Source organism: Chelon labrosus (assembly GCF_963514085.1).
Source record: "Chelon labrosus genome assembly, chromosome: 20".
Lineage (NCBI taxonomy): Eukaryota > Metazoa > Chordata > Actinopteri > Mugiliformes > Mugilidae > Chelon > Chelon labrosus.
This window is the reverse complement of record NC_140353.1, coordinates 4884050-4896108: the sequence shown is the minus strand read 5'-3', so window position 1 is coordinate 4896108 and position 12059 is coordinate 4884050. Positions and strand designations below refer to the sequence as shown.

At 41.8% G+C, this 12059-nt stretch overlaps 1 protein-coding gene across 2 annotated transcripts in view; it reads left to right on the top strand.

The window, feature by feature from the left end:
• The window catches only part of pacs2 (phosphofurin acidic cluster sorting protein 2), a 66845-nt gene that overhangs the window by 41744 nt on the left and 13042 nt on the right, over positions 1-12059 (top strand). For both annotated transcript variants that reach the window (XM_084569419.1, XM_084569420.1), the window contains exons 2-13: positions 2396-2483; positions 2837-2926; positions 3653-3778; positions 6348-6510; positions 6797-6870; positions 7052-7132; positions 9114-9173; positions 9259-9413; positions 10788-10878; positions 11327-11398; positions 11637-11761; positions 11901-12033. In XM_084569419.1, coding sequence (XP_084425545.1) covers positions 2396-2483; positions 2837-2926; positions 3653-3778; positions 6348-6510; positions 6797-6870; positions 7052-7132; positions 9114-9173; positions 9259-9413; positions 10788-10878; positions 11327-11398; positions 11637-11761; positions 11901-12033 — 1258 coding nt within the window. The remainder of the gene's footprint in view (positions 1-2395; positions 2484-2836; positions 2927-3652; positions 3779-6347; positions 6511-6796; positions 6871-7051; positions 7133-9113; positions 9174-9258; positions 9414-10787; positions 10879-11326; positions 11399-11636; positions 11762-11900; positions 12034-12059) is intronic.

Genomic DNA, 12059 nt, shown 5'->3' with positions numbered 1-12059 from the left:
GCTGCAGGACGACATTCAGCGCTGCGGAATAATTTAGGAGTGATGTCATTCGAACCAGAAGCACCGTTTTTCAGTGAGTAGAAAGGAGAGCCAGATGATAAATGGTTGGCTTCCAGACTGAGCCTGTTCTCAGCAGCTCTTCTGGATGATTTAGTCAAAGGGAACCAAACAGTGCCTCAAAAGAAAAGCTCCTTTTAAAAAAAAAAAAACACTTTTCAATCTGGTGAGGAAGTGTCTCAAAAAAATCGTGACAGGCTTGTTAAAGCACCCAATCCACACACACACACACACTACCCTAACAATGCCACCCCCGGCTGCCCCGCCACCGTCCTGCTTCAGTGTCGCTATTCTGCTCTGCTGGTTGAGACCAGTCGGCGCAAACTGAAGAGGATTTAGCTCGGCCTGCTGTGACAACCTCGGCTCACGTTAAGTTAGACTAACAAGTGTATGCGGAAACTTGTCTGTGAACTTTAGCCAGTTTTTCCTCCATCACTTAGGTGACCAAGTTTTGGGATCTCACAGAGGAGAACTCATAGATGTTGCAGCATGAAGATGATTTACAGGCTGATTCATAAACTTTGGTCAAGCTAGAGCACAACCAACAATATATTTCGTGCAACTTTTACCTCATAACAACCAGTTTATGCAAAAAAACAAAGATAAATAAGTACATGTTAGTAATAAAAATAGGCTTTGAAATTAATTTCTTGCATTTATTTGAACTTTTTATCTCCACACATCAACTTTTAATGAGGTTATTTCTTTTCATGTCTTTATTTATCTCTGCAATTATACGTTTCCCCATGCATGCATACATTAAGTTGATTAATATTGAATGTAAACATAAGTAAAACTCTTCCAAGTCCCTCTAAATACAGTTACAAGAAGGATTTAGATTCTTTAGCGTTGATAGCATCACTGATAAAACTGCTCATTTGCTAATAAGAATTGGAATAAAAGATGGCGGCCATTCCCCCTGACAGATGAGCCATGTTGGCGTCCATGTTTTTCTTTCGTTTTTTCCCTTTTTGCCTCAGTCCAATAAGAATATGCCAGACTGGCAGTTAGTCTTGAGCGGCTGCACCATATTCAAGTTTCAAACAACGACGAATACAACTGACATGCTAACGGTCAAATGCTAACATGTGGTTTTATACGACGGCTGCGGTTAGCTAGTCGCTGCAAAGGTTACGTTAAGTTTGACAAATTCATAAGAGAGCAATTTCAATCCAGTTTAAAATCACTTCAAGAAATACAACACAATTAGCTAAGTTAGCTTAGCATAGCGACAGAAAGGAAGGGGTAAACAGCTAAAGAATTTTTGGCCTGGTAACAGTTATGTTGGATACAACTGACATGCTAACGGTCAAATGCTAGCCCGTGGTTTTATACGACGGCTGCGGTTAGCTAGTAGCTGCAAAGGTTACGTTAAATTTGACAAATTCATAAGAGAGCAATTACAATCCAGTTTAAAATCACTTCCAGAGCTACAACACGATTAGCTAAGTTAGCGTATCATAGCGACAGAAAGGAAGGGGAAAGCGGCTAATGAATTTTTGGACTGTTAACAATTATGTTGGATATTTTACAGTTAAGAAAACAAGCTTTTCAGTCTCTCTATATGTAGATAGACTATTAAAAATCACTTTTCAACACACTTTTGTAAGAGCACTTCAGTTTGTTATTTATTACTTGGTGGCTAATATACTCACTTCCTCGGTCATCCAGGTCATGCTATATGTAAAAAGAAAACTAAAGCAAAAGAAGATGTGTTGAAGATGTTTCACGACTCATCCAAGTGGCCTCTTCAGTTAGTCACTAGTGGCACTGTAACAAGGACAACAACACAGACATTTGAGCCAGAGATGACTGATGGTGTGAAAGAGGAGCATCGGCCTCATTCACACCTCGAGTCTGGAGCTAATGGGTCATTAGAGAACCGCTAATTATGGAAAAAAACAGGACACCACCTGGTTGATCTGAAATTATTCTAATTGCAGGTGAGTGCCTGGTCATTAACAGACCCTAGTCGTGTGAATTTTAAGTGTGCACGACCCACAGATGCTCCAAGCCAAAACCTAAACTCCCCTCCAGTCATTCAGAGCTGAAGAAGCCACTTGGATGATGGTGATGGTTTAAATGATCACACCGTCAGACCTGTTGACTCCCTGAAGATACCTCTGGGATGCGTTTCCCGCTGTACTGTATGGGCTTAGTGTGCCCGTAAACGTGTTCGTGTCATTGCTTGTAATTGCTCGATAAACACAGTCTGGCTTGTTGTGAGTGACTCATATGTTTTTGCAAATTAAGGGAAAGAAAAAAAAAACAAAACCACACTGCCGGTGCTGAAATAAACATGTTTTCTGTCCTTCTTCCTCCCTCTGTATCTCTGCAGATTGTGCAGCCTGACTCTGAAGAAGCTGGTTGTGCTGAGGGAACTGGACAAGGAGCTGATTTCTGTTGTCATAGCGGTTAAAATCCAGGTGAGCACGTGCAGGCAGTTACAAGTAACGCACAGACAAACATGTCACACATGCTCCTGGTGGAAGATGGACTTTCCTATTTCAATGCAGCGTATGGTTTAGATACATGCGATGTAGTGTAAATATCCACTTCAAACCCTCCAGGAAAAAATACATTTAAAGTTAATTTTTGTGCAACTACACAATCTCCACACATCTAACACACACTCCACATGCTAAAGCATTAATACAGCGTCTTAAAATTATGTGTTTATCCATCTGAATTATGCACATCCTAAGTCTTACACCTTTGCTGCAGAGGTGATGTGCAAATTGAACACCTGCCTCTTTTTCTTTTTTTTTTCTTTTCCCAGGGCTCCAAGCGGATATTGAGGTCCCATGAGATTGTGCTGCCCCCCAGTGGGTCTGTGGAGACGGATCTGGCGCTCACCTTCTCACTGCAGGTAAAGGATGGAAAGCGTCAACCTGCTGCTGCTGTAGTTTAAAAATAAAAAATAAAAAATCAGTTCATACATTACCAACTAAACTATTTAGGAATAGTTCTCCGCTCTGTTCTTTCCTCTTCTTTATTAAAACAACATTTCATAGTGTTTGGTATGTGTCAGATTGGTTTTATTAAACACGTTGCCGCGGCAACTGTTCCAACTTACATTCAGTGTCGGTGTTTAAAATGAAGCTGTCTTTTCTGTATCGGTGAAATACTGCATCCGTAGGATAAAATGTGTGATAATACTCCTACAGAGGATGCAAAACAAGTCACTAATGTGTGTTTTCATCTAAAATAATGCTGAATATTTTCTCTCAAACAGCTGAACAAAATAATAAAACACTATTTTATGCCTAAGTTATCACAGTTTTTGTTGTTTAAAGTGATTTTTTTATTATCTTTTCTTACATGGGCATGGTTCAGTTAGAAAAAGGTGATAATGCACTATTAACAGTTAAAATATGATGTCAACTGAATCTGATCCAAATAACACATGAGAACAACAATGGAGCTCCAAGCCACAAAAGAATGTACTGTAACAGACTATGGACATTTACTGCAAATAAAAATGTTGTCTTTTCTTGGACTTTGTCAACAATAAGAAAGATATTAATACCACCATGTGTTTAAGCTTTATGCTGCTTTTGTCCGCTTCTTTGTAATTCATACTTTTTCCTCTCAGTATCCGCACTTCTTGAAACGAGAGGGAAACAAGCTGCAGATCATGCTCCAGAGGCGGAAAAGATACAAGAACCGAACTATCTTGGGATACAAGACTCTCGCCGTGGGCTCTATCGATATGGCGGAGGTACGGTTTGATGACATTGCGGCTAACTTCCACTCCTTACGTGCAGTATGCAGAAGATGTTGTGTCTAGAAGTCTCAGGGCAGCTACAGGAGCAGACAGGTGTGAAAATCTAATGAGGGAAATAGAGGATGCTGGAGCTGCAGGTTAACTGTCTATGCTATTCCCCCTGGTGTTTAGACGCCAGAGTCTACAGTACACTCATGAATTATACAAATGCACGTCTAAAAGTTATTAGCAAATTATTGGCTACAACAATATTAAATAAGAAGTTTATAAGAACTGCAGTTGTCTTGTTACTATTAAGTGTCGTCCAAAGCATAGACTGTATAAAGATAGGCGGCGGAACTGCTCCTCAAAAGTGAAGCCAAAGCAACTAGAGCTCCTGTGGGGAAGTGGGGTCCATATTTATATACAGTCTATGCTCCAACCTAGCATTGCAACTAAAGATTGCATTCATTATTTATTATTCTGCATTGATTGTGTTTTCCCAAAACCAAAGGTGATCTCTAATTAGCCCAAAACCCCAAATACATTCAGTTTACGACAATGTCGCATTAGAAAAAGCTTCAAATTAATAAATCGTCTAAACTTTGTAGCTTTTTTCCTAACTTCCTTTACATTTTTCATGTGTTTTCATTATAACCGAATGCTTTTTGTGGACATGAGAGGCCATTTGATCATCTGACTTCACTGCTAGAATATAGTTTATTATCACAGCGAGAAAACTAGTTTAACAGAAGATGTTTAATTAAAAAAAAAAACTGTTTTACTTATTATTCTGAAATAATCATGCAATAATTGTCCTATATATAATATATATTTCAACAGATCAGTAGTTAGTTAAAAGTTATTCAGTCTCCTTTGGTTTCTGTGATGTTTATATGAAAAGTTATTAAGCATTAAAAAGAGGCTTATAAAATCAGTTAGGGATACTGGAGACTCACGGCTGCTGCTGCGTAAATGCGCTATAGATTAAAAAAAAGAAAGAAAGACCAATATAAAGTTATCTAACCCCCCACTCACTGATCGTCGCTTGTGTTTGAATAAACTCCCTCTAACACACAATTACAAAGGCTTGATTTCAGTGCACACGATGGTGATACACTAAGGAGCTCCCATACGGCCGACAAGGCTCGGTGGAGCTTATTAAGGTCACGTCTCGGCAGCTGAGAGAAGAAGGAAAAAAAACATTTTGGCGCCGGAGTGGGGAGAAAAAAAAAACAAAAAACAGAAGCTCAGAGATGTAGTTAACCACAAAAAAAAGAAATGCAAACAAAGACGCCCTGATACAATATGACTGTACCACCGCACTAGATCCTTTGTAAACTGCTCAAGGCCAACATGCTCTCGTGGGACTGCGATAAAACAGAGTTGAGGGGCGGTGTTATCCTGACGTGACCTAGGTTTGAATCTCTGGAGTTAGTTCAGGGAAACAGTAAGTTACTCCTAGAGAGGTGCTGCTGAGCAAGGCACCGACCTGCAGCTGAGCAGCACCTTTGATCTGGGTTAAAAATCAAGAACCGTGTAGTAGAATTATTCCAGCAGGAAAGTCAAAGAATTTAGAGACCATGACTTTGAGACACAGGACTCTAGTGCTCTACTGGAAAAATGTTTTTGACTGAGCTCTTCTCTCTGGATTAATGTGTGCAGTAGGGAAAAGATGAATTTATAAATGTCTGAGCACGGTATTGTTAATCAATTGAAGTGATGAGCATTAAACTCTAAAAATTCACATTTATTTAAAACACACAATTATTTAAAAATGTCAATGACTCATCCTGCACTAGGGGGCATGTACTAATTCACTAATTCACAAAATACAATTTTTTTTCAAATTAGTGTTTCAATTTTTCAATCTTTTGTTGCACTATATGTCACAAATTTTCAGCATCTTCCACAACATTGACCGAATTGTCATATTTAGGTATCGTGGTACCTGGTAGTGGTATTTTAGAGTGGTTATAATTATTAAAAGTGTCAGTGACTCATCCTGCACCGGGGGCATTTACTAATTTTGCCTCCAATCAAAAGCTTTCTGGACCAGTTGACTGAGCTTTTCTTGCTGGATTAAAGTTTGCAGCATCAGTCGGAAAAAGACGACTTTATTAACGTTTGAGCGCGGTATTGTCAGCATTAAACTCTTAAAATTCACAAAATATCTAATTTAATGTTTAAATTTGAATTTGTTTTGCACTACATGTCACCAGTACACCAGAATCTGGCACGTCATCAGCCAAATAGTCATATTTAGGTATCCTCACTGGTATTATAGAGTTTATGATGATGACTCATCCTGCACTAGGGGGCGTGTACTAATTTTGCATCCAATGAAATGCTTTCTTCACCAGCAGCACTGACAACTTTTGGTGTTGGCTCGATCGTCTATGGGCGCTGCCTAATCATGCAATTTTTGGGCTGACCAATTGGAGCAGACTGGGCTTTGCAGAAGGAGCGCCGCCCTATTTGCTATTTGTTTTAAAAAGAAAGATGAAAATGTGCAGAATCAAATAGCATTTTGTTATCCGTTTCATTCAGGACTATACCAGTATTTGTTCTGATTATTTCCCAGGTGATGCAACACCCGACAGAGGGGGGCCAGGTTCTGCCTCTGTGCAGCAACCAGAAAGACATGCTGGGCAAAGTGGCAGAGATCTGGATCTTCTCCCTGTCCAGCCAGCCGATAGACCACGAGGACGCGGCCCTGCAGGGAGGACAGAAGATCAAATGCTCCGGTACGCTCTGCTTCTCACCCACCGTCGTTGTTAAAGAGGTTAAAACGGCACACCTCCGTCACAATCACGTAATGTGCTCGATGGCCTGAACAGAGCAGCGAGGATGTTTCTCGCTCTAATCATTCAGAAAGCTTTAAAATCCAGGTAGCAATCAGCCCCGCGTGTACCGTACGCCGTGTATATTTAGAACCTGGCTGTGTGTCAAAATTTAAAAGGGTCACTGCAAAATGTATGAGGCATACCCTGCACTCCAAGTTTTTGTTTACCGGCTTGTCTTCTGCTCCAGACAACTACTCGGAGGAAGAGTACGAGAGCTTCTCCTCGGAGCAGGAGGCCAGTGATGACGCCGTGCAGGGACAGGTGAGTCCACCCGGAAATCATTTGAGGATTTTACAGGTCATGAGACAAACTGACTCTTTCCTGGGTCAGTAGCAGGTTGGAATAAAACGTCTGCATTTACACTGCGTAGTTTGCAAAAGAAATTATTTTAGAAATGAGAACTTACCTGAGTAATGTACTGCCTTGTTCTGCATGCTTTCAGGATCTTGAGGATGACGAGTATGACGTGAGGAAGCCAAAGAAGCAGAGGAGGTCGATTGTAAGGACCCCCTCCATCACCAGAGTAAGAGTCCCACACAAAAATCTCCACCTAAGCTCTATGTAATGAGTGCCAGTATCCAAATACCATGACCTGGATGACTGAGAACCTTCACAGACATATAACTAACTGCCAGGTTTTTAGAGGTTCTGGTTCCGTAGGTGAACCAGAACCAGAACCAGCCCAGTTGTTTCTGCACGTCATCAGTCTTTATGATTAACTGAGATAAAACAGTATCAACACTTTCATCTGAAGCTCCGTCCATACGTAAAGCGATGCTGCCCATCTCTTTGTAGCTGACAGTTGGTCGCTAGTGGACGCCTCAGACTCTGGTTGCCTAGGTAACCCTCATATATTTCACATCTCCAGTGTTTCCAAGTAAAACATAATTAGGTTGCTATTGTACAGACAGAGCTGGCTCCTCTATTTGAAAGGAAAATGCAATCATCAGTGCCACCACTCTATCTCTGTCCAAGTCTGCTGTCATCAAAGTCTAAGTTTCCAGGCGGTGAACGTTTGAGGAGCGTTTTGCTTGTGTTATATGTCAGCGAACTGTTCTTTGTCGCCTCAAACACTATATGATCTCTTCTCCCGATACTACTGCTCGTCTCTTCCCGTGTGTGCACCCCTGAACTCTTTTACATCCTAAAATGTCGAACTGTTCCTTCAAGATTAAGATCCACATTTGCTTGCGTTCGTGTGTCCTTAACATATTTATATACAGTCTATGCTCCAAACTAGCGTTGCAACTAAAGATTGCATTCATTATTTATTATTCTGCATCGACTGTGATCTCTAATTAGCCCAAAACCCTGAATGCAATGTCGCATTAGAAAAAGCTGCAAATTAATTAATTGCCTAAACTTTGTAGCTTTGTTCCAAACTTCCTTTGTATTTTTCATTATAACCGAATGCTTTATGTGGACATGAGAGGCCATTTGATCATTTTATTTCACTGCTAGAATATAGTTTATTATCACAGCGAGAAAACTAATTTAACGGAGGATGCTTAATTAAAAAAATAACATGTGTTTTACTTAGTATTCCCAAATAATCATGCATTATTTATCCTATGTATAATCTACATTCAAGCAGATCAGTAGTTATCAGAAGTTATTCAGTCTCCTAAAATGTTGAACTGTTCCTTCTAGATTAAGATCCACATTTGCTTGCATTTGTGTGTCCTTAACATATTTAATAGTTGTGTTTGTATGTCATTTAATCTGAAACGTGATCTATGAGCGCAGTTCTCATACTGACAGTGATGCCTTTTTTTTGTTTGTTTTCAGATTATTTTTATGACTCTTTCACTCATTTGGTGTAATCTTATTCAAGCTTCCAGTTTCCAGCTGCATTATAAAACAAATGTCCGCCAGTATTCATCTTTGCTCAGCCAAAGAACTCTCTGTTTCAGCCTACAGTTTTTCCGACACAGAGCTGGTATTGTTTTACTTTTCTTGTTCACACCTGAAGCGAAACTACCACACAGTAACAGAGTACAGGAATGTTCTGTAAAATACAAAAAAAATAGCTCCGGGGGTCGATAAACTCATCACATTTTATCACAAACTTATTATTTTAGCTCTTTCTGCTTTCTTCAGAACCAAATACAAACTCATTATTCACAGCGCTGCAGCTAAAGAGGCTCCTAACATGAACTCTAATTAATAAATTATTCTCATTTTGATTTATCTCAGAGTCAGTTCCTAATAAATAAAACTAAACACCTTTCAGTGAGACAGCCAGTGCATAATGTGGTCCTCTGAGGCGGCTCAGTGAGCTGGTGATGAAAGCCTCAGAAAGCAGATGAGGCATGACGTTGCTTTATCATTGATTTACGTGAGCACATGCAGCACAATCGATACCCATCCAACACTGTAAATGCATCTACTGCTGGTGAAATGACTGAAATGGAGGAGCTCTCTGTATTGAATAGCGGCGAGTGCCGTAGTAAATCAGAACTGGGTCACAAACTGACTCGTGTGTCTGTCCTCCCGTGTTTTAGCAGCAGAACTTCAAGCAGCGAGTGGTGGCTCTCCTGAAGCGCTTCAGAGTGTCGGACGAGGTGAGTGCTTCGCGTCTTGCGTCGACTTTTACTGTGGAGCCGCCGAGCCTCTGGTGATGGGATGTATGTGTGTGTACGCGTGCAGGTGCTGGACTCGGAGCAGGACCCTGCAGAGCCGCCTCCTGAGGTGGAGGAGGAGGACCTGGACCTGGACAGCGTGGAGTTTGAGAACCCCAGCGATAGCGGCCCGGAGCTGGACGACGACGACAGCGTCCTCAGCACACCAAAACCCAAACTCAAGTGAGTGGTCCTCATCGATGAAGGGCGTCTAGCGTCTTTATTTGTGAACCTTTATTTGTAGTTACATGAGAGAAACATGAGGTGTGACCTTCAGCTGATTGTTATATCCTGTTAGAACTCTGGGATTAGGTTGCCACAAATCAAACATATTGCACAAGTCCTATCCAATATCCAGTATTCAATATCCAGTATCCAATCCCAGCTTGAAAGCCAGCCTTATTTCCTCGGAGGTGGAGAGTTGGTCTGGGGGTCGCTCCGTTGGGAACTGATCCAGCAAAGATCTGCCGGGCCAATCAAATCATTTGGGTGGCCTTTGTGCAGTGATGGAGAGAAGAGTAACAGCAACGCGGTCGTACACATCATCTGAGTGCCGTGGAGTTGAATTAGTTCACAAAGAAATGGCTTTAAGTTGGTTGGAGGACTCTCCAGTTGCATGCAGAAGTATTTTTTTCCCCTCTGCATCGGTTGAAACATGCCCAGTAATGAAATTCATATTGAATTGAGTCTGGCTACTCCAGGCTACAAATAGACCTGTCCAGGGTGTACCCCGCCTCTCGCCTCCCCCGCAACCCTTCGCAGGACAAGCGCTTACAGAAGATGAATGAATAAATGAATGTCCTTACTGTCAGGCTCTGCCGTTAGATAATCTCCAAAAATGCAGTGCCTTTCTCTCCTCTCGCTTGATAAACTAAACACTGTAGGTAGTAGCCTCAAACACAAACAGAAGCATCTCTCCAGACCCACGCAAAACATTACACACCTGTTCTTGCACAGTCTCCACTTGACGACTAAATTCACTTCACTACCTGACAAAGCTGACGCAGTATACGCAAACGTATCTCCACTGTTTCTTCATTCATTCATTCATTCGTTTTCTGTAACCACTTGTCCTCTTGAGGGTTGCGGGGGGGGGGGGGGGGGGGCCTTTCCCAGCTGTCATTGGGGCGAGAGGCGGGGTACACCCTGGACAGGTCTCCGGTCAATCACAGGGCTAACACAGAGAGACAGACAACCATTCACACTCACACCTACGGCCAATTTAGAATCACCAATGAACCTAACCAGCATGTCTTTGGACGGTGGGAGGAAGCTGGAGTACCTGGAGAGAACCCACGCAGACACAGGGAGAACATGCAAACTCCACACAGAAATGGAATCAAACCCAGAACCTTCTTGCTGTGCTAACCACCACACCACTGTGTCGCCTCCACTCTTTCTACTGAGCAATAATACACTGTGCAGGACGAGATAACCCCCACCCTAAATGATGGATTTGAAGCCTATATAAAACTGACTGTATAGGTACGGTACTCTGCTATAAATAAAAACATGCATGGTGACTGTGTGACCTTGACAAGGTTTATTCCGTTTCAGGCCATATTTCGAGGGCCTCTCTCTCTCCAGCTCTCAAACTGAGATCGGCAGCATCCACAGCAGCCGGAGCCACAGGGAGCCCCCCAGCCCGGTGAGTCCTGTACGTCCCGTCAACACGCTGTAAACAAAAACAACAAGCAAACACCTGAATTAAGTAGAGCGGAAAGGCTGTTTTTTTCTGCACATTTTGTTCAGATTCAGGTTCTTCTACATTTACATAAACAAACTTAATACATAAAACCTGACATATGACCACTATCTCCACTAAACTGCTCTTCAGGCGTGAGATGTCTCGCTTAAGGGCACTCCAACATCTTAAAAACCACATTTTATCTGCTCAGATTTTCCCATCGGTCTGAAGGTTTAAACCACCGATAGTTTGTTTGTGAAGCCGTAGGTCTTCTGTTGACACTAAGGATCCGTCGGGAGGATGTCGAGTCAAACAGCTCTTTGCTTTATGTGAAATTAAACTTCCTGAGTCTCCATCAAAACCTGGTAACGTTTATTATTCTTTCCCCCTCACCACCGCCTCTTTCCAGATTGACCCAGATAAAGCCAAGAGTGGCGGAGCCAAGTTTCCAGATGATGGTGTGTCTGACAACGTCTCCTTTGTGAGTGTTAACTTAATGAGATCATTAACTGACATCAGTGTTATTATTAGTATTATTTCTTTACTGGAGAAAACTTTAAAATGCAGAAATTGTACGGACACACAATTAAAGAATAAATCGTAAACAGTTGCGCCTTAAGGATAAGATGATGTGAAAAAGTGTTGTTTGGAAGAGAAAAATGCACAAACACATCTGTCATCTCTAAAACCATCTGTTTTTCTCTGTTTTTTTCCCTCAGGAGCAGCCAGAGGCGGTGACTCCGACCACAGAGCTGGAGATGGACAACATGGACACGTTTTTGGAGAGACTGCCACCAAGTGGCAAAATGACCAAGACCGAGTCCCTTATCATTTCATCCAACAGGTACATTTGGTAATTTTGAATTAATTACTTTCTTTAAATTATCAATAACTATACTTCATACACATATGAGATTTAAAATATATTGAGTCATGCATCTAACGGTTCAGTCCTTTGTCCCCCTGTCTTTTTTTTTTTTCAGGCAGGAACCAAAGCTGGCGGGGAGACGAGGAAGGAGCACGTCGCTGAAGGAGCGCCAGCCCAGCAGGCCGCAGAACGAGAGGGCCAACAGCCTGGACAACGAGCGGTCCCTGGACACACGGTGCCAACTACAGGTCGGACGACAGAGCTACAGGACAAA